The sequence below is a fragment of the Sturnus vulgaris genome, chromosome 1, assembly GCF_052056855.1.
Source record: "Sturnus vulgaris isolate bStuVul1 chromosome 1, bStuVul1.hap1, whole genome shotgun sequence".
Classification (NCBI taxonomy): domain Eukaryota; kingdom Metazoa; phylum Chordata; class Aves; order Passeriformes; family Sturnidae; genus Sturnus; species Sturnus vulgaris.
The window spans coordinates 151,838,469-151,863,936 of record NC_142243.1 but is presented as its reverse complement, the minus strand read 5'-3'; the positions used below and the strand labels follow the sequence as shown (position 1 = coordinate 151,863,936).

Sequence of the window (25,468 nt, the reverse complement as noted above, 5' to 3'; positions counted from 1 at the left end):
ATGAGGGGAGGGATGGGAAACTTGCTTGTGTGGACACAAGCAGGATTTGCTCTACATGTACAGAGGGTTTGCCTGTAGTACAGATTTTTTCCTACTTTCTGATCTTTTCTTGCACCTGCATAAAATGAAAGATCAGAAATGAGAGAACTGATTAAACCTATTTCCAAATAAATTATTTCAAAAATAATTCCCTTTTCATTGCTAAGTTTTTTGCAAAGTCCTGAGCAAATACTCTTGCAAAAATGGTTAAGGGAAAAAAAAAGAAATAGAGAGAAGTTGTTCCAGACACCATGGCTGGCCCTTTCTGTGTTCTTTTAAGGCAATTAGAAGGAAAGCTGGCACGGGAAAATATTTTAATCAGCATTTTGGATTTTTTGAGCACAAAAAACCTGAATCATTCCATGGAACCTTCATTGCAGTAACTCTATCATGGGCTCTGGGTCTTTGGCTTTCCTCCATCACAGTACCTGATGGACATTATCCAGAGATGTCAGTGATGCTGCTACTCCTCTCCCCTCTCAGGCTATGGCTCTCCTGGTTCACAGATCAAGATGAATAAAATTAGTATTTTTTAATTAACAGTTGCAATGGTTGATTGACAGAGTACTCTATAACAGCAAAGCTAGGCAATACTTGCTTTTCTGGTTTAACTCTCTTTTACCTTTTGTTTGAGAGGTATTTACTCATCTGGACATCTCATGCCTTGAGTTTTGTTGGCCATCTTGTTTGTGCAAAGCCATTCCTCTGTGAGGTATTTGCTCAAAGTCCTGGGCCAAGTTCCCAGCTGCAGAGAATGGCAGAGGCGAGTATGTGTGCATCAGCTGGGGATTCAACATCCAGTTTAAAGGGAAATATCCAATGAAAATTTCTCCATCTCTCCCCTGTAAAGATGAGCAAATCCACCCTGTCTTTTCCTGCAGCCTGTTTTTTAAAATCAGCTCAAAAATGAGCGGGGAGAGAAAACACTGCTGGAATATGCATTTCCAGCGGGATTAAATGTATTTGTATGTGGCTTTCCAAAATTAAACTTTGACAGTGGTAAAGAGGGACTTGGGCATGAAAGTACAATTAGCCATGGCTCAGGACTTTTGATATACAGGAGGACCAATCAGTTGTGAGTTCTTGCATGGGAACTTAACAAAGAGGCAAGAATAACTTACTGTGTGTTAATATGAGCAGAGTAAATAACACAAAATGTTGTTAATGTTTGGTATTCATTTCCAAGTGGCTCCTTTGGGTGATGTAGCCAGAAGTGCACCTGGCAGGTGATGGTAAATTGTTTTTCTTGTGGAGTAGTCATTGTCTTCCTGCTAGTAATATTCGTTCCCTTTTCTTGAGAGTTCTGAGGTCCTGAAAGAAAGACATTATAAGAATGCTGATTATTATTTTCACATAATGGTCTCTCACAGACTTCTTGTGGTGTCAATAAGCATCACCCATCAGCTGGGCCATGAAGTAGTTTTTCCATCTTAAAGATTTATTCATGGAGATCCTAAAAGGCTTGGCAAAGGCTGTCAATGAAAAAGCAAAGCTTTCCAATCACCCTTCTCAGTGGTTGTAGCAGCCTGATCCTCTGCCTTCCAAAATGTGTTGGATAACATTTTCTCCCTTGATACAATAATCACTTAGGGAAGGTCCTAGAGGGAAAAGAGAATGGCCCCGTGCCTGTTCATTAATGTGTGGCAGAGACAATGTCTGTCCTTTTTTCATGGCTTTCAGGCATTGCAGGATAATTTTGGCAGCCAAGGATGCCAACACAGTGGGCATTGTAGGTAAATGAACAGGAAAAGGGGTGGGGAGGACAGCATTCTGTTGGCTTATTGCATTACGATTATTACAAAATGATTTAACTTTTAATTAGAAGGAGGTTGGGAGATTGCTAGGTCTTTATGCTTTTATTTATTCCCTTCTGTCATCCAGATTTTCTGCTGCCACTTTTAAAATGCAATTTATATATGCAGTTGGAATTAAACTTGGTCCTTCTAATTTTCTGAAGTGCTGTTTCTCTCGTATCTGAATCTTTGCAGGATGGAGATACAGCCACGACTGATTTCTGTGCTAGTGACTGCATCTTCTGATTCAGAGCTCCTGTACTCCAAAGCCAATAATGATTCACTCTCACAGCAGTGGTGTGAGCAGTCTCAGCTTTTATATGCCATCTGTGTGAGTGAGCTGAATCTGCAGAAACGGGACCCTGTGCACATGGCTTTTCCTCTGCTCATGGATGAAAATATTAAAGCAAATCCGTATGGTCCGTGAGATGTTTTCTGTGTCAGGAAGGGAGTAAAGCTGCCTGTCAAGCCAAGCTGTTCTCTCTGATGAAAGGGGGCTGTTTTTAAACACTCCTTTCCATAGTATTTTGCACGCCAGCCATGTGTGCTTTCTAATCTGACATCTCATTGAGATCCTTGGCTCCAGTACTGCAGGAGGGAAGTGTGTTCTGGGAAGGAAGGAGATTATCTCTCAATATGTACACAAACACGTGTGCACACACACACACACTCTTAAATCAATCTAAAATTGAATTTATTTCTTTTTTTTTAGGAATGTGAAAAAAATTAATCTGGTTGAGCCAGACTTAATTGCTTCCCTTTTGCTTGGATTTTCTGTTTTCTCATGAAGATATTAGAAAGAAATGCTCTGAACTATTATTAGATACAAAGGTAGAGATAGAGGGCAAAGGGTTCATTTACAATTCCTATAGCAGACCATTGAAGCTAAAAGACAACTGATGAGCAGCTTGAAAATATAGATTCATCCACTAAGCTTAGGGAGTATTTCCAAAGCTTTGTGCTGGTCTGGGGATCTAACCCTTTGTGCAGCTGTAAAACCCACTGGAGGAAGAAGAAAACAAGTGGGTTTTTAATTTTATTTTTTTTTATATTTAATGAAAAGAGTCACCTTGCATGGAGAAGCTTGAAAACATGAACTGATATAAAGTAATGAATCAATATAAATGCACTGATTTTGAAGGAAGCAACTGGACTTCAGCTCTGTGCCAGGAGACTGGGAAGCATAAAGGTTATCCACAGACACACATTCTTTGTGTTTTGAGAAACTCAAGTCAGTTAATCCCTGATAATGGAATACCATTATAACCACTCCTTCACCTCCATGATCTTGAGGCAATACTGCAAGAAGCAAATTGATCATGTTGGGCAGGGCAGCCCATGGCATTAGAGTGTGCTGTTGCAGAAGAAATCCAATGCCAAAATGGTTTTCTAGCCCTTGCCTAAAATGCAGTGGTGATTATGACTTCCTTTCAGAGAATCGCAGAGATGGGCAGGGACCTCTGGAAATCATGTGGTCCTATCCCTGTTCAAGCAGGGCCACCTAAAGTCACTTGCCATGGACCATGCCATGGCTTTTGAGTGTCTCCAGGGATGGAGACTCCACAACCTCCCTGGGCAACCTGTGCCAGTGCTGGGTTACCATCACAGCAAAGAAATTATTTCCTGGTGGTCAGAGGGAAGCTCCTGTGTTTCAGTGTGTGCACATTGCTTCTGATTCTGATCCTGCCACTGGGCAGCACTGAATCAAAGAGCCTGGCTCTGTCCTCTCTGCACCCTCCCTCCAGGTGTTCATCTCCACTGCTGAGATCCCCTGGAGTCTTTCCCAGCCTGAGCTGTCCCAGTTCTCACATCCTGTCCTCCTGGAAGAGATGCTCCAGTCCCTTAATCCTCCTCATGACCCTGTGTTGGAGTCTCTCCAGTGTGTCCATGTCTCTCTTGTAATGAGGAGCCAGAACTGGTTACAGCACTCCAGTACTCCTCAACAGTGTTCTAATTGTCAAAAAAAAAAAAAAGAAGAAAAAAAAAAGAAAGGAAATTTTGGAACAGGGGCTGGCTGTTCCAACTGGAACACCAACACTGATTTTGGACTGCTACAGCTTGAACGCTGAAGGGTTTTCTTGTGCTTTTTTTTGCCAAACCTCTCGTATCTGATGCTGCTGCATTTGGGCAGCATTGGTCAAGGAGGCGTTTTCATCTGGGTACCTCAGCTGTGCTGGCCTGACCTCTGGAATAAATGTTCCTTTCTGAACTTTTTTCTTCTTTGGCAATAGCTTTAGTTTATTTTTTTATCCAGTGGCTGCGTTGAGGCTTGTTCAGTTTGCCAGGCTAAAGAGCGTCACAAGAACATGCATCATTTTGTACTTTTTGTCTAAGGCAACAAAACAAAACTGAGTTTAAAAAAATCACTTGGTGTGATTTTTTTTTCTTCCTGTGAAAACTCCTGGAGCATAAAAATAGTGTCTTTCTTTGAAGAGGAGATATTACTAATGTAAATCCAATGCAGAGGGATAATATGATGTATGTCAAAAGGCAAGCAACCGAGGAGGAGTTGGAGTGATGGAAATGCCTCCTGGGCCTATGAGATTGTGGGGATAGGTGTTCACACAAAGGAAGCTTTCTTACATGTGCCCAGGGCTTTCTCTTATCTCTGGACATGAACCCATAGTGAAATAGAAATGTTCCTGTGTTAATAGTGCATTGGAGATAACCCGCATCTGAAAAATACAGTAATACTGCACAACTGGGAACCCTTTCAGAGCAGGGAATTGGACTGGCAATTTCATAGTGTGTTGGTAATGAAACATTTTGGTTCTGTATAAGCAAATGGGCAAGGTTAATGGACACATTACTCCAGCTGTCATTGTCCCAGCAGTAACCAATTTAGAGGCTTTATATTTTCTGCTGTCCCAGTAAGGGAAAGAAAAGTAGAAAATTAAAAATAGAAATCCCAGAGTGATTTAAAGTGCAAAGAGTGGACAAGCTTATTGTACTCCAGTATAATTTTAAAATCCCTCTTTTCCTTATAATCTGGATTTTAATATATGTATTACGTTGCAAATTCTGCCAGTGTCTGTCCTGCTCCAAAATCTCACCTCCATAGAGAAAGATTTATTCTGGTTGTAACATATGAACATGGGCCTCCAGCCCTGGATCTCTCTAGCTGCTGTTTGTATTAATGGTTCCTGTTCCTGTTTGTATTTCCCTTCACCTTATGCAGCTGATTTGCAGAACCATGAGAAATTGTCTGTGGCTTTGGCCTTCAAAGGAGGAGGTTAAAAAATATCTTCTGTGTATAGATCATAATTGAGTTTTTTTCATAGTTCTTTCAACAGCTGTGGATAGATATCAGACCCACGTGAGATGGTTTTTCTCAAGTAGGTGCCCTGCACAACAGCACAGCATTCTTTCCCAAAATTAACTGTCTCACACTCCTGGTTTCATGGAGATTACTTTTTCCTTGTTGAGTCTCCTGTCAAGATTAATGCAGCTTCTGGAGCAGGTGTCCAGCCTAATGAGGACTCATTTCCTTGCTTTACAGACATCCTGGTTAATGGCAAGGTGTGTGACTGTGACGTCGTGGTGACGTGCCAAGTGGGGGACCCTGTCCCCTTGCAGGTGAAGCTGACCAACTGGAGCAAGCACAGCGTGGGACCCTTTGCTCTGACCATGATGCCCTACCAGGACTACCAGAATGGGGTGCACAACTATGACCTGCAGGATGCCATCACCTTTGTGGGATCCAACACCTTCTACATCGACACCGTGAGTTGTTTTATCACAAGTATCAGGATTTTGAGTGATGTGCATTTGAAAGGGGCTCCACTGTTCTATTGTGCATTTTAAAGCAGGTCAGCTTTTGGAAAGCCCCATGATTATGGCAGCTTCTGCTAACAGTGCTGCTGTGTTCATCTGCAGTGGTCTCTCTGCAATGGTTTAAGACTGCAATTTCCTACCATGTAAACCAGTAGTAAATTATCAGAGGCAGCAACTTCTGGTCAGATCTTCCAGATCTGGCTGACTCTGAATGGGTAACCCTAGTTTGAATGTTCAATACCAGATTGTCAGTCCCTTGAGTCACCCAGCGCAGCCTGCAGTAATAGATTTTAAATAACTTTTCTTTTTTTCTTTAGTCCATAAGAAACATTCCCCAGGCTGAGCTGAGGAATTCAGCAAATCAGTTTTAGTCAGGTCCTGAGGAAACACAACAGACTGCAAAAAGAAAATGCTAAGCATTAATGGCCAATCTGATGAGCTAGTTCATTTCCTGGATGCTTAGCATACTGATATAAAACCATAAAGAAATGCTTAAAATGAGGCAAAAAAACGCCCCTTTTTAAAACAATTGAGATTATGATTTTTCTCTCAATTTCTCTAGAAAATTCAAGTCTAAGAGCTTTTTGCTTCTAAGGCAAGACACTGCAAATACAGATAACACTACTCTCTCCCACATCCTTCCCTTCCAAAAATACAACAAGATACCTGGAATGAAAATTTGCAGGCAGTGCTGCAGAGTGGAATGAGCAGCATTTCTGGTTACTTATGAAATAAACATGAAGAAGGGGGTGAGTGTTTGGGATAGTGCTTAGGACCCTTTGTTTGGGTCAGCTCTCCAGATCGGTAATAAAATGTACCTGTCAAAATTAAATATATAAGTGAACCTTAGTTAGAAGGAAATTAAAGGTTAACCGTGGAGATAGTCACCATGCGTATTTTTCAATTACATATTGCAGAAGACAATATTTCTAAAAGCTAATGAGCATGAAATATACCATCAACTTGAATTTTAATGGGGGCTAACTGCATTCTTATAGCTGAATAATTTAAATATGTCAACAGAAATCATCCAGGGATGGCTCTCTTTGACTTTGTTTCTGACAATGTGGAGTTTTTAATCAGAGTGGTGGTGTTTGGATGCCCAGCTGCCAAAGGGCCCGACCCTGCAGGCTAATGAGGGAAAAGGGAGATGTCAGTGTGATGTATTCTTAGCTTCTGATTGAGTCTCCTACGGGGCAAAAAGTCAGGAGGTCACATCTCTGGTGCCTGCCCAGGCAGCCTTCTCATATGTTACGGTCCCTGCTTTTGCCCCATTGCTCAGTATTTTGACATTTCTCCTGTAAACACAATCCCCAAGAAGTTAAAAATAGAATTGTTTTCTGCTGCTTGTCCTCCTCTCCATACAAAAAGGTGAAATGAACAAAATGTCGACTCTCAGACGACAAGTGTTACATTTCACAGAGTGTAGAGGTGACACTGCACAGGCTCCTAGGGAAAGTGCTTGGTCATGTTTCTTTGGGGCATAGAGCCCTGATTGTGGAAGAAAATCCTTATGTCTTCCAGAGGCCCTGTCTTTCCTCATCATAACTAATTTAGAAATAGAAAGTAGATTTCAGAAAGTTTTACCTGTTTGGGGGGGGCGAGGGGAAATCCCTGGTTTGTGCATTTGATGCTTCAGGGAAGAACCACCATGCCCAGAATTGTGTTTATGCCCTGAGTTTGGCCAAAAGTCAGACAGATCCTGGTTACAAAACAAAGAAGCTCATGGCTGGGTGAGATGAAAGACAACCAGAGTTTCTCTTTTTTATAAACAAAACTTGAGATACTGGACTAGATTCCCTGCTGATTTTCAACTCAGCACTGCTGTGTGGAAGCTGTTAATAATGTCCCCATCATTTTTTTTAACCTGAGGTCATGGGCACTTGACTATTTTTCTTGTTTAGTGGAGGTGGCTTGAGGTGCTGCCCTTTCCCAGCTGCTTGTGAAAGATGCTCCCCTCTCCCCCAGCAGGCCCACCAGGACAGACACTGTTTTGTGAAAAGTTGTCCAGTTTAGCAAAAACTACATTAGTCAGCAGTTGAAGTTAATTGGGCTGACTTCACACTGACACTGGCACAGGGATGCTGACATGATTTATTGCAGGGCTGAGCTGGGTGGGAGGAAGGATGGAGAATCAAGTCTGGCTTGGTGTACCACTGGAGCATGGTCAAGAACGAGTGGGAGCATCAGGTATTACAGCAAGGGCAGACACTCCTCACACCCTGAAAATTCACTCTGTTGTCATGCAGAAACTTCATTATTGGTACAAAAAACCCCAACAGATCTCTCTGCCTTCCTAAATGATAGTTTCATATTAAGTCTCATGCTCAAAAATTCGCCATTATTTTTGATTCCAGACTAAAAGGTCTCAAAGCAGTTTCTGCTGCTGCATCGATGACAGGGGATTTATACAGGAATTTTCAGGATGCACATGCTGCTTTGCAGTGTGAATATAAATTGTTGAAAGGGTAAAGTCACACAGTTTTGTATTTCCCTTTCTTGTGGCTTGAAGTCCTAGTTAGAAGATTTATCTTGAAGTAATGTAATGATGCTTATTCACCTCTTTGTGCTTTTACCTCAATTTGATGCAGCAGCCTGGGTTTGTGTCACAAAGTCTCTGCTGGGATGTGCTACTTCAAAAAGCAAAGTCTTTTCTGGAACATTTTTAAAAATACTGAGTTATTTCCATGCATTTTGAATTAAGCAAAATCTGTATTTTTAAGCACAACTTCTAATTTGGCTAGCCTTACTTTTCTCTGTATTTGACAGAAAAAGTGATTTTCTCCATTATGATTTAAATATTTTACATTTTTTGTTCAGTGGGTGATTTTGAAACACGAATTAACATGGTGGAACCTACCCATTAAAATACAGTGGATTGATTTACTTTTTTATCTTGCTTCACAACATAAAGTTTATCTCTTGCCCCAATGTTAATTTTTTTTTTGTTCTTACCAATGTTTTATGTTGAACAATTAGTTGATCACATAGAGTTGTTTTTTGCCCAATTAAAACCAAAAATATTGTCTTCTGTGGCGAATCCTGTAACTCCTAGCAATTCATCCTCTCTAGTTGTCCCTGGTTGTGCCATTGCTTATTCTCAAGCAGGATTTTTTTCCTATGTGTGTTATCAGACACAGGCTCGAGTGATTGGTAGTGGGAGATGAGGAGAAATTCATTAGTAGATGGTCATTTTGAATCAGCTCAGAAGCCATGGTGAACATTTGCTCACTTCTGGCAGGTCCTCTGTGGCCCATCTGGAACAAATTATTTTTCTTGGCACTGTTTTATTCACACTGTAAAATCTTTGGGGCAGCAGGCAGTAGCTGGCACCAGCTCTAATCTCCAACTGAGCTCCCTAAGTACTACAGCAGTATAAATAAGTAGTAATTAGTTCTAAGCAATCACAGTCCCACATGGTAGCCTAAATCAGGGAAGAATTAGGATGGAGCTAGAAACTTAATTTTTCTTCTATCTCGGTGGAACAAAGGAGTAATGTGGAATTTTTTCCTTGGTTTTTGATCATTATTTTCTGAGGTACAAGTTGCTCATCTTTGTTTCCATGAATGGTGGAATTTTAACAAAGCCTGTTTTAACTCTGCCCTGACTCAGGAATGTCAGCATCCTGAAGAATGATTCAGTCATCAAAGCTTATGCAGTTTAGGGAACATTTTGCCTCATTCTGCATTTGGTCAGGTGAATCCTTCTGTTTGCAGCTGGCTTAGATGTGGACATCCACTTTACAGGCATTTGGGTGGATTCAGTTCCAGCCTGAGATGAAGAGATGCTACCAGGGGTGCTGGCCCACTAAGCTCCCCTGAGTCAGTGGAGGTGTGGTCTGGTAGAACCTGGCTTATAGACACAGGGCTGAGATTTAGTTGCCTAAAAATACATGTTTGCCATCACACAGGGGCTGTGGGTATCCTACCAGCCCCCATTGCTGCTAGAAATCCTTTAAGACATCCTGGGCATCTTCCCAGTCCTGTGCAGGTGTCTCAGTGCCATTACCTGTGTTTAGGCAACTCTGTTCTGGCTCTGCAGGCTGCCTAGTGAGACCATGCTGTGTTTGCTCCACTGTCTGCATTGACTAAGTATCCTCCTTTTGTAGTAGGAGCTTGGGTACCTTGGACTCCTAAATGTAGGTTTAACCTCAAAATCAGTCCTGTGCCTGGGGTAGCAGCTGGGCTGATGTGACCCTTTACTGACCTGGCTGCTGCAGCTGATCTTTTGGGAGGGTTTGTAGGCAGCCTCACTGGAGATGCAGCTTTACTTTCCTAAGTTGGTTCCTGTTTTGAAGGAAACATCTTGTAACTTCTGCAGAGCCACCTGCACTTAAGCAAGGCAAAGGTTTCAAGCTCATTTTGCTTCCCTGTTTCTTTTCCAAAGCACAAATGTTGTTACAGTGGTGGTGGTACAACAGATGTGGGCAGAGCCCAAACCATGAATGTGATGTGTGGTGTTGATGCTGAGGAGCCTGAAGCCACCTTCCTGCTTGCCAAGGGCTCTGAGCTGTGCTCTTACAGATGTTCCTTTGTGAAGATGGGGAAGAATGAACCAGGAGCCTGAAAAAGCTGAGGGTCCTGAGGAGGCTTCGTTTGCTCTTTGCCTGCACCCACTGCTGGCATTAGTGCCTGCCTCTGCCCTCCTCTGGATGAAAGCCCACATCAGTCCCAGTGAGGCAGAAATCAGGCAGGCAGCCCTGGGAGAAGGGGAAGGAAGCAAGAGGGGACATGGCTTGATGTTGTTCTGTGTGTCCAGACGCAGTGCCAGAGGGCAAGAAGCTGCACCCAGCCACAGGGGAGATGCCAAGGATGGGCTCAGGGCAGCAGCTGTGGCTGCTCTGATCACTGACCTGGATGACAAGATGCTCACACAAGTTTGTGTGGGTCAGCAGAAGAGCTCAGCACCAAAACCAAAGGGCTCTCCAGCTCTGAGGATGTGGCTGCTTGTGAACAGACAGGCCCCTGTGCAGGAGCTGCTGTTTGGAGTCATAGAAGCACAGGATGGTTTAGGTTGCAAGGGAACTTAAAGTTCATCTTATTCCAGCCCCTCTGCCATGGGCATGGACACCTTTCCTTATCCCAGGTTGCTCCAAACCCCACCCAGCCTGGCCTTGAACACTTCCAGGGATGGGGCATTCAACCTGTGCCAGGGCCTCACCACCCTCACAGTAAAGAATTTTTTCCATATAAGTATCCTAAATTTCCCCTCTTTCAATTTGATCCCCATACTCTTTGTTCTATCACTACAGATCCTGATGGAGAGTCTTTTCTAGCTTCTCTGTAGCTCATTCAAATACTGGAATGTGCTGTGAGGTCTCCACTCAGCCTTCTATTCTCCAGGCTGAATAATCCCAACTTTCTCAGCCTGTCTTCATAGAAAAGATGCTCCAGTACCTTTAGCAGCTTCATGGCCCCTCTCGGGGCTTCTTCCCATTTAAGGAGGTCCAACAAAGCAGACTAGTAGCCCTGAGGACTACTATACAGGATGCATAGCTATATGCATCTCCTGGCTAAAGACACCAGCAGTGAAAGTAAAAAAAAAAAAACAAACCTTGAACAGGAGAAAATGGAAATAGCTCATTCCCTTCACTTCTGAAAGCAACAGAAAATCTGCCTCATGGAAGGTGGTGGCTGGAAGTTTTCAGCTCTCTGGAATATTCTTGAGTTTCCTGCACCCCTGAAATCTTCTGCTGATCATTTTCCTTCCTCCTCTTCCCCTCCATGGCCTTCCCATCATCCCTGTTCTGGTCTTCCCAAGCAGGGGCAGTTTGTCCTTCAGCAAAGGGTGTCCATGAGAACTTCCCCAGTTCACACTTTGTTGTTCATGTCTCAGTTTATCATATGATGAAAATTTTTGTAGTGGGGAACAGCCCTGATCACCTGTCTCAGACCCTCAGCCTTTATTGGGACTTTTGTGCTGGGATGAAGTTGCCCTTTCACAATTTCTGGAAAAATTTCATCTAATGGAGTGGCTTTGTGTTGATTTGGTGTTTTGCATTTGCTATAACTTTAACTCAGTTCTAGGCATCCTGAAACTGGATTTAACATCTTGTGGAAAGCAGATACTAATTCAAACATTATCACATGCTGAACAGTGGTGGGAGTGTTAAAGTTAGAAATTACTGAAGTGTCTTGCTGAAATGATGGACTGAGATATATTATTTGTTGTGAAGATATGGACTGTAGATGGATTTGTGATGAAGGAAGATACATAAATGTAGAAACAGTGTGAACTCTGTATATTTAATTTGGACAAGGAAAATCAGGATGGCTAGTGTTTCTGGGAAGTTTTTGCTAACTTTGTTATTTCAATGATAAATACTTGAGTTCCTGATTAGAATTAGCAGTCAAATTGTGTCTCAGTAATAAGTGAGAATGAACTGAGTTATTGCTAAGCTGTTAAATGATGTTTAACCATGTATTTAACATTAATGCAGAGACATGATTTAGAACTTTAATAGAGAGGTTGGTAAATGCAGTCTAAGGAGAGATTTAGGGTGATCTCTACCTTAAACAAATTCTGTTTTGGAATCAGTGACTCCTAAAGGTTCATACTCTGTTTTGAGCTGTGGCACAGATTTACTGCATGAGTGAATAACAGGATTAATTTTTTAATGTAACAGTTTTACTAGAATGGGGACGGGATGTTTACTCCTTTTTGTATGAAAGCGTTATTAAGATGTGAATCTGGAGTACTCTGAGACCCTTTGAATTAGCTAGTGAATTGCAAACTGCAATTAATTTGCTAGTTGATGGTTTATTTGTACTAATTTTTGCATTCTCTTTGCCAGGTAAAGCCAACCAAAGACTCTGTGTACTTTGGATCTCTTCTCTTCCTCTACACGGGCGATTTCTACCTGAATATCAAATTCCATGAAGACAACTGCAGCAGGGAGCTGCCTCTGTCCTGGCTCTGCCTTCCCAGTGTCCACATCCGTGCTACAGATGGCCCCAGCTAAGCTGTGAATGCCCTGTGTGCTGCTTGATTAACCACAGCACACAGCAATGCTTGGCACATCCTCTGCTTCACCCCTTGTTTCTGTCCAACCCCAGGACACAGTCTCTACTTTGGAGGAACAGCTGAACACTTTCTGAATTGGCTGATAGTCATTTAGACAGCTGCTTTAGCTAATTTCAGAGGGAGGGAGAGAGAGAGATTATAACTGTGCTGAAGTTTTCCTCTGTTTCCAGAAAGCCTTTGAAACTATGTACATTATACTTCAATACACTCCATTGATATCAGTAGTTTGAAAGAGTCTTGAGGGCTGAATTTTGCCATGTGTTTGAAGGTCTTAAATCCTATTTAAATAATCCTGTTTGATCATTTTTCAGTAAGATTTGTGTATGAAATTCCTCCTGGTTTATGCTGGACCCATGGCATGTTCCCTTGGGGTATAGATCTCTGTTAGATTTGTTAGATTTGTTTGGCTTGCTCTTGTTCATTTGTTTGCTGAGAATTTGGTGTCTTTGGTTGGAAATGGCAGTAGTGGTGCTTTTTAGTGTGCTGCTCAAAGTAAGAATAGCCTCCAGTTATTCTCTCCCTCCCCTGAGCCCAGTGCCACTTGCTCCTGGTAAAGTCACTGCCTTTAGTTTGGCAGATCTATGAACTAGAAAGGAGAGAGGGTGAGGAAGAGCAAAAGAGTTTTGTCCTTGAGAGAAAAAATAAGCCAACTTTTGGGCTGCCTAAGGCTTGCCTGTGAATTTAGGCTTTCACAGTTCTGTTTTACACAGTCACTTGAAATATTTGCAGACTCTTAAAGATCCACCAGAATTAATCAGATGATCGTTAATGTAACTTTTCGTGAGTTTTTGCAAACTCTTCTTCTCATCAGATTTTTCATACTAATACACTGTTTTTTAAAATGTGTCTGGATTTTTTCCTCTTTTTTTAGTTTTCTTTAGAGGGTTTTTTTACGTTTAATTATTAGGCAATTAAGGCCATGGAATTCTTGAGTGTGAAAGTAGTTGTTGAATGTACTGATAATTTAGCCTATTTTTCAGGATAATGTTTTTGTATAGTGAGACATGTTTTTACCCCATGTAAAGCAGGGAGATGTCTTAGCTGTATGATTAATACATTATTTCATGGAGCATATGTTTAAAACCTATCTCAGTCTTTTCTTAAATACTTAGTTAAATTCGGTGGTAGTATGCTTTGGGGGTGGATATACCAAGATGTGGCAGGGACACTCCAGTTAGCTGTACATGATTTAAATCTACATGCACAACCTCTCTGCAGATTCTTTGTTTCTTTAGAATTCATGCAAACATGGGCCCCCACTGAATGCCTGGCCTGACCCTTCCTGCTCAGTTCTGACTCTCTGCATCATGCCCAGGGGTATTTTAGATGTGACTGGTGTTTTCCATAGGAAAGACAGTGCTCAAAACTCTATTCATTGCATGCTTGCATATGATTGTTCATCCTAAATATATTCCTAACCTGAGGGAACTGTGGCTGTAGCATGGTAGCTGTCTTTGCAGTGTATGCAGGGTATTAGCTGTAAAAACCTGTGTTGTGGCAATGTTATCAGTATTTGTGCTTGAGCTGTGGCTCTGTACTCAGCCTTGAAAGTGGAAGCTTTCAGTCTAGACCTGATGAAAATCTGAGCCCTGCTGAAGATTTATTTGCAATGATTCATTGCTCTGTCAGGTGCCAGTGAGGTCCAGTAATAAAACTGTTCCTTAGACTGGCACAGTGGCTCTGGGCTTGAGACACCCCTGGAAAGAGGGTCCAACAGCTGAGCTGGGCCTGGTTTTCTGTGTTGGTGGAGCTTGGCTAACCAGATTGTGCCAGATGAGGCTGAATTCTCTGTCCCTGCATAGGCAATACACAGAAAAATAAGATCCAAGGAGAGCAGGAACTAAACCAGTACATCTTCCCTGTAAAAGCTTGGTTTTGACATGAATGTCTGTACTATGTTGCACAACACTGTTGCAGCAAAATCCAAATTGAGTTTTTATTCAGTGTTCCCAGAAGAAAATCTGCAGATTCTAGGAATACAGCTAAGGCTTTATAAGGACCACACTGCATTTGAAATAAAATTATTGTAAAGTAGATGCTGTTGCAGTCAGGATCCTTCAATTTGCCCAGCTAAGGGACTATTCTCTAATTAATTATTGACAGCATGCTCCGAGAAGAGAGGGTCTTGTTCTGTGGAGCCTGTCCTGGGAGGCAACATTCCTGTGCCTTTTACTTATCCAGGATCCTGATGTACAGCCCACTGTAGCTGTTGGAATGGGAACAGGTTTTATTACAACAAAAGGAGGCTGCATCTTTTCTAGGTATCCAATATGCCATTATAAATTTGCCATATGTGCACATAAATATAAGTTCTTATGTGTGAGCTGACCCTTAAAGGTCTGTCTGTTATACAGTAGACTACTCTATCCCTTGTCAACTTGGACACTTAGTTGCTTTTGGCATTTATGATATCTTCCCCAATTTTCTCACACTTCTACTTGTCTTAGTGAGAGAGATGAAACACAAGATTTTTTTCCTTCTGGGGATCATTTTTAACTTGTCCAGAAGGAAGATTTTAAGTGTTAGTGTAATTTGGAGAAGGGTTGAGGGCAAGGTGCTTAATATCACTGGGGTTGCTGTCAGGATTGGTCCTTGTACTGCTTGAAAGAAGGATGATACTTGTCTTATCTACGTTCCTTTCTTGGTACTGGAAACTTATTTTTCTTTCACTGAAACACCCAGCAATTATTTGAACATGATGAGCTGAACTGTTCATTGTAAATCTTATACAAACCAGTGGTTGCAATAAATTATTCCTAATTTAAATGGCCATTGCTGAGAGCAGATGTTGATCCCATATATGAATGCACTGGAGAAGCATAAGTTATGTAACTTTACCTGAATAAATACTTGTGTCTTGTTATTTACACCTCTGCCAGTCTCTTTAGTCTGTAGTTTTTGGTTGTGTTACTGTGTGTTTTTGCTGATAATAATGCATATCTCTTGATTCTGTATTGTGTCTCTGAAAGAATGTGTTGGACCCAGGAAGTGAAATTTCAGCTTCACTCAAACTTTCTCTTCCTAGATGAGCTCCGAGGTGGTGAACCCTGTCTGCTCTGTAGTGTGGCTCCTGTGTCAGTGCCTATTCACTGTCAGCTGAGGAGAGAGAGGCACTCACAGGAAAGGCAACAAAAGGCCAGAGGTTGTGTCCAGGGACGCTTGGGCCGGATATTAGGAAAAGGTTCTTCACCCAGAGGGTGGCTGGGTGCTCGAACAGGTTCCCCAGGGCAGGGGTCACAGCCCAGAGCCTGACAGAGCTCAAGAAGTGTTTGGAAAACACTCTCAGACACATGGTGGAAGTCTTGGGGATGGTCCTGTGAAGGGGTGGGTGTCAGATTTGCTGATTCTTGTGGATCCCTTCCAACTTGGCTTAATCTGTGAAATGCCTCAGTGTCCCAATACTGATGCTGAGGATGGTGAGGCCCTGGCACAGATTGCCCAGAGAAGTGATGGCTGCCCCATCCCTGGGAACATTCAAGGTTGGCTTGGACAGGGCTCTGAGCAACCTGATCCAGCTGAGGGTGTCCCTGCTCATTGCTGGAAGAATGGGACTATACCTGTAAATGTTCCTTGCAACCCAAAGCATTCCATGATTCTGTCACATTTCCCATCCTTTAAGAAACAGCTCAAAGGCTGGAAGAACCATCTTGGAAGACTGACTGCAAGCACTTAAAAACCACTTGATGCCCAGCCTTGACTGAGCTCCTTCTGTCACTCCTGGGGTTCCTGTGTTTGGATTCCCAACCTAGAAGTTATTAAGGTTTCCTTAGTGAGAGCCAGCTGCACACTCCCTTCCTTGAGTCCTCTGGCTCCCTTCCTGGGTGTGGGCACTTTGTTTGTCCCTGGAATGGGGCTGTGCATCCATCCTGCAGAGCAGTGCCAGCTCCCTGGGCTGGAGCCAAGCCCTCTGCAGCTCTGGGTGTGTGGGCACAGGGGAATTGGAGCTTTCCTGCTGCTGTACAGAGCTTTGCAAACATTTGTGCTCTTAATATAGAAGACACAAAAGATCTGGACAAAATTTTTTGTCAAGAGTTCCATGATAGCTGTTTCCTTCCGGGGTTAGGTCAGGGTTCTTGAATTGTTCAGCATCTTTTTAGGTTTTAGCTTCTCATCTTACTCTTTCTCGCTTCATCCTTCCCACTGACTCTTCCACTCACTCCACTTTTCTGCTTTTCTTTGGTCCCAACAGAAAGGATCAACTTGCCCCTTTTTTTCCTTCCTCTGCATATCTGTTAGAGCCCTCCTAACACTTTGTTCACGTTAGGGAAAAATTTGCCTCAAACCCAGTGTCAGCTGCTAAACTGGAGTTTGACTCTCATATATCCTCTTCTTAAAGCATCTTGAGCTATTTCAGTTGAACAGGATCTTGCCTATTTCATTACAATCTGATGTTTCTTGTTGAAAGGATACTTAATTCAACTGCATTCACCATGCATCAATTCCATAACACCAGTGGGACTCTGTGTGTAGGTGATGTGTCACTGCTCACTTGCTGTCCCTGTGTTCTGATTCAGCAAGATATCCAAGCATGTGCCTAATGTTAAACACATCAATAGAAGCACATTGATAGGCCCTCTTTTGACAGCTAATTCAACCACACATCTCCCTGGAAGATTTGCTAACCCCATGCCCAGATGTGCAATCTTCATCTGAACCTGCAAATTTGTCATGGAGGCCCATTGTGCTGCATGGCCATCACCTCTGACTCCCTGGAGCCCTGGCACAGGGAGAAGGCATCTCACCAAAATCTGGCACTGCATCTATGCAAGTCTGGGAGTGCAGAAGATCCTTCCAGGCCAAGATGTGCTCAGTGTGTGGCTATGCCAAGCACAGAAATGCACCCTGGAGGTGTAAATCACATGCACAGGCTTGCCTGGGAAGCCACGTTGTCCCCAGCACTGTGCACCAGGCAGAGCAGTGCTCAGCCACCTCCTGCTTGCAGGTGCTCTTCCAAGTGTTTCTCTCCCAAGGGCTGGTGCCTGCTCATCCTCCCAGCCTCCCCATCTTCACAGCCATAGGAAAACTCCTCAGGAGTGATCAGAAATCACTTGGAATAGGGGAAACATATGTTAGCATTGAGGCAGCACAGCACCATTTCTGTGATGGAGCTTCTGCAGAGGATTTTTTATGGTCCAGCGTTCTCTGATGCCGTGGCTGGAAAGGGCAATTTCAACCCCTCTTCAGCTTGAACAAAACAATGTAGACACTGCCAGAGAGAAATCAGGCCAGCTTTTGAAACAGTTTAACAATGAGCATCTTGTTAATGACTGTGAGGATGTCATCAATAATCTGTGTCAGAAACGGGGCCCTTCTGCTCTTCAAAGTCTACCCATGTTCTTACAAACTGGTCCAGGCTGGTGGCTGAAGTGATGCCATGGTCTGATTCAGGCATCTGCCTTCCACCTCCTTTCCCAACAGCTCATATCCAGAGTAGAAATGCCATTTCCTCCCCATTCCTTTGCCCGATTCACCTCTTTGTGTGGTCACACAAGGCTGAACCCATGCAATGGATTTGGCTTGAAAAGAGGAAAGAAAGGCAGGGGAGTGTTTTCCTTTAGTATGTGCATATGTGAGTGAGTTGCTAATGCAAAGCTGCATCATCACACAGAAGCCTGTGAGGCTGCAATATCCCAGACCAGAACTTTTGGGGCAGAACTGGGATAAATGAGCAGTGGGAAGAAGGGAAGGAAAAAAAATGCAGAGGGAAATGGTACAGGGCTACAGAGACACCTCCACAAGGTGCCCGAAGTTAACTGAGATGAATCAAGGTGAAATGGGTTATGTAACTGCCACAACATTAAAAATAGGTTATGCTGTATATTAAGATTTCATTTATAAATTGTTTATAAAGCATTCATAAATGTTAGATGTGGTAAGCACGTTATGCACACAAATACTTTGTGTTCCAGCATTATCGATGGCCATGTCCAGGGAAGCTGCAGGTATTATAGATGGTTAAATCACAGCTCTGGAGACCAGCAGTTCAATAGCAATACACAATAAATGATTCATCAATCACCTCAACATGTATCAAGGAATTATGTGCTCTTTCTAAATGGAACCTTAATATGAAGTGTGACCTTAGGAACTGTGAAACAGGGAACTTTTGCCCCTTTCATCCTTTATTTTTGTTCCTAAAAAAAGCCCAAACTGAACCAACAAAACACCTACACCTGTCTCACCCCCCCAAACTCTCAATTCACCAGTTTAATAATGATTGTGTTTTTCCTCACCTCTGGCTTGAGAAAAACCACAGACTCCTGAGAATTAAAAGGCTTTGTGGAACACATACAGTATTTGGATGTGCTCCCCTCTGCTGCAAATGTGTTTAGTGTGTTTTGGGGGTATGGACTCCAGGGATGCAGAAGGATGTCACCCCAGCAGTCTGTCACCTTGACAGCCAGGGTGTCTGCAGATCCCTGGAGAAAGCACAAGTGGAAAAGTAATGCGAATGTAAATTAAGTAAAGAGAAGGGCTGTGAAATAAGACTCGAACACAATAATTTAATTTATTAAAATGAACCCTACATCCAGCTCTGGCCATTTGCTTACATGGAAGATGTCACCAGAGACCCTCAGCACAAGGCAGACCAGGTAAGAATTGTCCTTCCCTAGCATGGCATCCTCCATAATCCTGGAGGAACGTGTAAAGCCTGCCCATCCCATCCCATCCTATCCCATCCCATCCCATCCCATCCCATCCCATCCCATCCCATCCCATCCCATCCCATCCCATCCCATCCCATCCCATCCCATCCCATCCCTCCCCTCATTCCTGTGCAGAGCTGAGTCTCACAAGACTTTTCCCAAGTGGAAGAGAAAGAAGATGCTCCTGTCTTTCCACTCTTGGCTGATCTCCTGGCCAGGGCTGTGTCTTTACAAGTCTCTTGAGGAGGGCACTGCAGGGACCTGGCCCAGGTCTGTAGTATTTGAATTGTATATCAGTATTAGCCACTTGCATCTGGTGTCAGAGCAAAGCCCATGGACAATGTGCATTTAAGTGTCACACAAAAATAAGACAAAATAGGTGCAAATGCTTTGGAATGTTGTTTTCAACACAAGTATTGGACAAATCTACCAGATTTTCCCTATTGTGTAGCTCTCCAAATGTTGCTGCTGTTGGTTCCAATATAAAATTACATCCTCTAAAGCTTGTCCATGCTGGGGGCTCGGGGTCACACAAGCTCTGTTGAGAGAAACAACAGGAGGGATCAGTGATGTTGTTAATACAAACCTCTTTATTAAAGAACACTGGTTATGAACAGGAGCCACACAATCTGTGCTTCCCAAAAAATCCACAGGGCAAGGGGGCTCTGTAAGGAAATACCCACCCTGCATCAGAAAAGTTTCCAACCTGAAATGCCTGGTGTTTGGCAGTGGCTGTAAAGACAGGCCGGGATGATGAGTTGACATGGAGACCTCCACTTACAGGGCCACTGCATTCAGATGAGATAAATCAGAACCACAGAATGATCTGGGTTGGAAGATCTTAACCTTAAGGGTTTTCTTCCAATCCCCCTTCCATGGGCAGAGACACCTCTCACTAGACCAGGTTGCCAAAGCTCCATTCAGCCTGGCCTTCAACATTTCTAGGGATGGGGCATCCACAACTTCTCTGGGCAACATGTGCCAGAGCCTCACCACCCTCACAGTAAAGAATTTTTTCCTAATGAGTAATCTAAACCTATTTTTTGTCAGTTGTCAGTTTAAAGCCATTCCCTCTTGTCCTATAAATCCCCATGTCCTGTCCCATCAAACATAGATGAAGTTTGCAAATGTGTATAAAAGTTTCAAAGGACTTAGGGACACACCTCTGAACCCCAACTCTGAGCACAGGAGACTCATTTCTTTGGAGATCAGACGAAGAAAAAACCCCTTTCCCTCCCCATCCAGGATGCAGTTCCATGGGGTTCAGGTTTGTACATGGACTCTTCAGCCTCTGTGGTACAAACATGAGGATTATGTCTCATTCCCAGTACTTTTCCTGTTCACCACACCCACCATGGGTCAGGCACAGGGTGACTTTCTGGATGAGCAGGGCACCAGGCAGCCTGTCAGCAAGGAGCCACATGATGGAGAAATAAAGCTCTCCTGGGGAGCAGCCATGTGAAATGTCCTGGGGAAGAGGGAAACCTGCTGCAGCTTTATCTCAGCTTTGTGCAAACCTGCCCTGACCAGACCTTCAGCTGAGAGGCTTTTTGAGTGTTCCTGAATGAGTGTGGTCATATTTTCCCTCTCTGTGTTCCCTCTACCCCTGTCTGCTCTGTAGATAAGGCAGCAGTGTTTTGGCAGCTGGGAGGTGATGCTCTATCTGTTTGCACATGCAGGACACTGATGGAAACGAGCCACCCATCACCATCACTGGGGTCAGTTTGCCTCTGCTGGTCGTGTTGGAGACATTGGCTGGTTGTTTTGGTGGCAATGCAAAGAGCAGTGATGCTGGGCACAGACCAGAGACCGGGCAGATGTTTGCTTTCAATACCCAAAAAGCCCCTACACCAGTCTTGCTCACTGCTCTCTTGCTCAGTTCCAAAGCTCTTTCTCCCCTAGCTTCTTTAGATTTTTAGCTTCAGGGTATTTTTTTCTGACATCAGATTTATTCATTTCATAGCCCCTCACTGTTCTCTGTGCCACTTTCTTCTAGTAGACCGGACCAGTTTTCCTGTTCATTCAAACCCTGGGTTTCTGGGTTTGGAATGCTCAGGGGGAGTCCTGAGTCCTGTGCTGTGGATGAAGTTTTCCCTCTCTGTGTTCAAGTGCGTCCCACTGCTTGTCCACCTCCTGCCTTGCTCTGCTGCCTGCCTGGTTTCAAGGTTAGGCACTGAGAGCACAGGAAGACTCCTGCCTGTCTGGGCTCTCCCTTTACACCTGGCACATTTGGTTTGAATTAATCCACAACACTCTTGTCCTCTCTTCCCTATCTACCAATCCTCCTGCTGGCTCCCCACCACCACACAGGTGAGCCTGGTTCTGGTGGCCTTGGTACAGTGGAGAGGAGGTTTAGTATCACCTCACTGTCTCCTGCAAAATCTGTGTTTTGTTGCTTAGTGACAACATCTTTATACTCGGTCCCAGTGCTACATGTGAAATGCTGAATGTTCAGCGCTGCCATGCAGCAAGAAGTTAAGCTTTGCTGAATGCCACATCTCACCCAGCACTCGGGATGGGGCTCCCAGGGGATGGGGTTCCCAGCTCCTCTTCCAAACACTTAAGGGCACTGCAGATGGGCACAGCCACTCCCCAGCTCCATGGCACCAAAGCAGTGGTGGCTCTCTGCCATATTCAGAACATCCCAAATATTGCTTGTGTCCAGGAGAAGGACAGAGTTCCCCGGACCAGCCCACAGAGCTCAGGAGTGAAAGACAACTGTGTCACACGTGTAGAAATGACTTTGTTTACTTTGACCCAAAGTTTGTTTTTACTTCCCAGGAGGAAACACTTCAGCAGCTCTTCTTCTCACTTCCACCTGAAGATAAAAAGGCAACTCCTAACTGTTTTCAAACTCTGTCTTGTGGACACTGTAATTCACATTAAGAGAGGAGGCTCTGGAGCTGCAGGCAGTGACAGAGTGTGGAACAGCCCCAATGACATCGGCAAGGGAACACATCGACCAGAAACCGGGAAGGGAAGGGAAGGGAAGGGAAGGGAAGGGAAGGGAAGGGAAGGGAAGGGAAGGGAAGGGAAGGGAAGGGAAGGGAAGGGAAGGGAAGGGAAGGGAAGGGAAGGGAAGGGAAGGGAAGGGAAGGGAAGGGCTATTTCAGTTGGAAGACACCTAAAATGGTCATCCAGTCCAACTGCCTGACCAATTCAGGGCTGACCAAAAATTAAAGCAGGGTATTAAGGTCATTATCCAAATGACTCTTAAGCACTGACAAGCTTGGGGAACTGACCAGTTCTCTATGAAGCTGCTTCTAGTGTTTGACCTGACTTCTCAGTAAAGAAATATCCCCCTCAAGAAAACCCAAGGCATTGTGAATTAGGAACAAGCAATGATTTAGAATTGAACCAAAACTGAGAGAGTGGCAAAACTCCCCATCTGTATCGGGCAGAAGAGCTCAGGGATGAAAGCTTGGTTCAATCAAAATGAAGTGACTGCTGTGTGAAAATGTGTATTTCATGGGCTACCTGCGACTGACAATGCACCAAATATATTTTGGACAGTCTGCCTTGCTAGTAAACCCTGCCTAATCCATTCAGGGGCCTGGAGTGCCTGCAGAAGCCTTGTCTACACCAAAATAATATTCCATTTCTGTCTTGTTTGATATTGTCTCATACAACGCGGCACAGTCTCAGCTGAAAACTGCATTGCTGTCCTTAGAACAAAAGATCTCTCCTTTTAGGTGAAGTATCCATTTGCATTAGGAATGTCCAGGGGATATGGATACGAGAACATTCTTTATCCACAGGCAAGGTTGAGCAGGGCTTTTGGTAAGCCCCAGCTCTTCTGTCTAAGAAAAAAAAAATTAAAAAACCAAGTCAGGGCTGTAGCAACACAGTTGGACAGTATTTTATCTGCCATGCTGGGCAGCAAACCTGCACTTGCAATGGTGCACAGGAGGGCTGTAACAGCAAGAACATACCTCTGGAATGGATTTAGAGATAATAAGAAATCATCTTAATGCGACTGTTGAATGTACAAGGGACCTGGTAATAGTTACCACAGGTACACTTTCATTAACTCCCTTTAATTTAAAAGCTCAGTGTTTGCAGGAATCTTTTACTGGCAAGAAAAAATGAAATAAAATGAAAAATAATCCTTCTGAAAAGCAGTGCTTTTCCCTAGCTGTTTCCTCTAGGAGCTGAAATCACCTGCACTGGTCCCTCAGTGTCACCCATTCCCCCCTTATCTCTACAGCAGGAACACCCCGTGCTCACTGAGTACAAACAGGGCTTGGGTGGGACCTTTCCAGTGAGCAAAACACAAATGACAGCACCCACCACGTCACCAGAGCTACACCTTTTCCCCACGTTCCAGGTGAGACTGGGCACATTCCAGGCTTGCAACAATAATGTTCCTCCACCCAGGAATAACTCATGTTAGTACTCATTAAGAAAAAAAAAATGTAAAAGGTAGTTTAATCCCCAAACCTAGTATAGCTCTGCAAAATATCTAAAGTATTTAATCAGGATGCAATGTAACTCTCCTGAAAGTTAGCAAGCTATTTGATCTACCCAAGGCTTTATCTGCTCAAATCAATAAACACACCATGAAAATTAGGGATTTCAAAACAAAAGCCTGGAGCTGAAACTTGTGATGGCTGAGTCCAGGGGAGACAGAGCATTGCTTCAACACAAGGATGCCCCATTCCCTCCTCCACTCCCATCCTGCACCCTGCAGAGGTTTATACCAGCTGCTGTCAGGGAAGGAGGAGCAGAGCTGACCCAGCTACCTGCTGGTTCACTTTTCAACACCTTGCTGAGCTCTTCTCCTCGTTGTTCTGTGAGGTATTCAGCTGTGTGAAAGCCTTCATGCAGATTCAGGCATTTCAGAGGACAAATGTTGGGAAGGCTGTAGGAAATTTTGGTGCAGTGATGGAGTATTCCTGTGGCTGCAATAGGAAATGCCTTTATTGGAGGAAGCAGGATGAGAGGTGGAGAGACAGAAAGGAAAAACAGTTGGGTTCAGTAAAGGTTTATTAAAGGAAAATAACCCAATCATTAGATGCTATCTGTATTATGAATCATATGCATTTCCAGCTCAGCTTCAATAGAGTTTCATGCTCCACAGGGAGTGTGGTGTTTCAGTGAGGTGACCTTTGGGCACAGCCGGGGGGTTTGGGGCTTAATGTGCCAAAATTGCTTTACTTTACCATGTCCCCTCAGCTTGCCCTTGAGACTTCTGTCAGAAGAGAATTATGAGAAGCCCGAGCTATGGGGTTAACTTGAAGTTCTTATTAATGATCAAATGATGATCAGATGGGAATTAATTGGTGATTGAGTGAAAATCAATTGGTGATTAAGCAATAATTGAATGTTAGTGAAACAGTGAGCTGACAATGATTTGACAAATATTTAACGGTGATTTCAATGATGATTTGAACAATAGTTTAGACTGTGATTTGACAATGATTTAAAAAGTGATTTAAAAAGTGGTCAAACACTGTACTACTTACCTCACTTCAAATAATTGACCTATAGCTGGATATATGGTGCTGGCACTTGTAAGCCCAATGTGAAATATTGCTTATCTCTTTCTAGATATCAGGTGTTGGGTAAGGGGTCTCTCAGCCTGGAGAAGTAACCCTGAGAAATATCTCTGCCCAAGGGTAGATCAGTGCTGTGCAGCCCACTGCCATGCAGGAGCTAGGGCATCAATGAGATGGGGGATTTCTGAGCTATGGTTTTAGGAGGGGGCACAAGAAGTGTGCTTGGTGTCTTGTATCTGTCTCTTTTTTCTTTCATTGACTTACAGGATGCAATTCAAAATAACCTGCAAGAAGCTTTGGCAGTTCACAGAAGGATAGGTCTGGGTCTTGATATCTTTCAAACTCTTCATTCTTTCCCCCCCCGCCCCCAGCATTCCCACAGGCTGGAACAACACACACAGAAAGTTGATGTCTTCTCCCACCCCACCACAGAAGTTTGTGGATGCTTCCAGCTGGGCCCACCTGGAAAAACCCAGGGCTGGGACTTGTTATGGGATAAACCAGGAAAGCAAAAGAACTTCACAAGAGAAGAAAATATGTATCTAAGAGTGTCTCTGGGTGTTTTCTCTGTAGTGCATCCAGGGCATCTCCTTGCCCTTGGCTGACCTTCACATCACCACAAGCTTGAGGAGAAGCTCACATGGGCTGTGGAATGGTAAATATGGGTTGAGGGACTTCTCTGCATAAGAAAGAG

At 43.6% G+C, this 25,468-nt stretch overlaps 1 protein-coding gene and 1 long non-coding RNA gene across 4 annotated transcripts in view; one reads left to right on the top strand and one right to left on the bottom strand.

The window, feature by feature from the left end:
• TRAPPC9 (trafficking protein particle complex subunit 9) overlaps positions 1–15,502 on the top strand; it is a 447,339-nt gene extending 431,837 nt beyond the window's left edge. For all 3 annotated transcript variants that reach the window (XM_088179749.1, XM_088179758.1, XM_088179755.1), the window contains 2 exons: positions 5,332–5,555; positions 12,400–15,502. In XM_088179749.1, coding sequence (XP_088035875.1) covers positions 5,332–5,555; positions 12,400–12,567 — 392 coding nt within the window. In that variant the 3' untranslated portion in view covers positions 12,568–15,502. The remainder of the gene's footprint in view (positions 1–5,331; positions 5,556–12,399) is intronic.
• Positions 344–19,315, bottom strand: LOC148225594 (uncharacterized). The gene is made up of 3 exons (XR_015808612.1): positions 18,863–19,315; positions 1,161–1,350; positions 344–534 (listed from the first exon to the last, which is right to left on the bottom strand). It is a non-coding gene; the product is annotated as an uncharacterized LOC148225594 (long non-coding RNA).
• Positions 19,316–25,468: the final 6,153 nt, after the last annotated feature.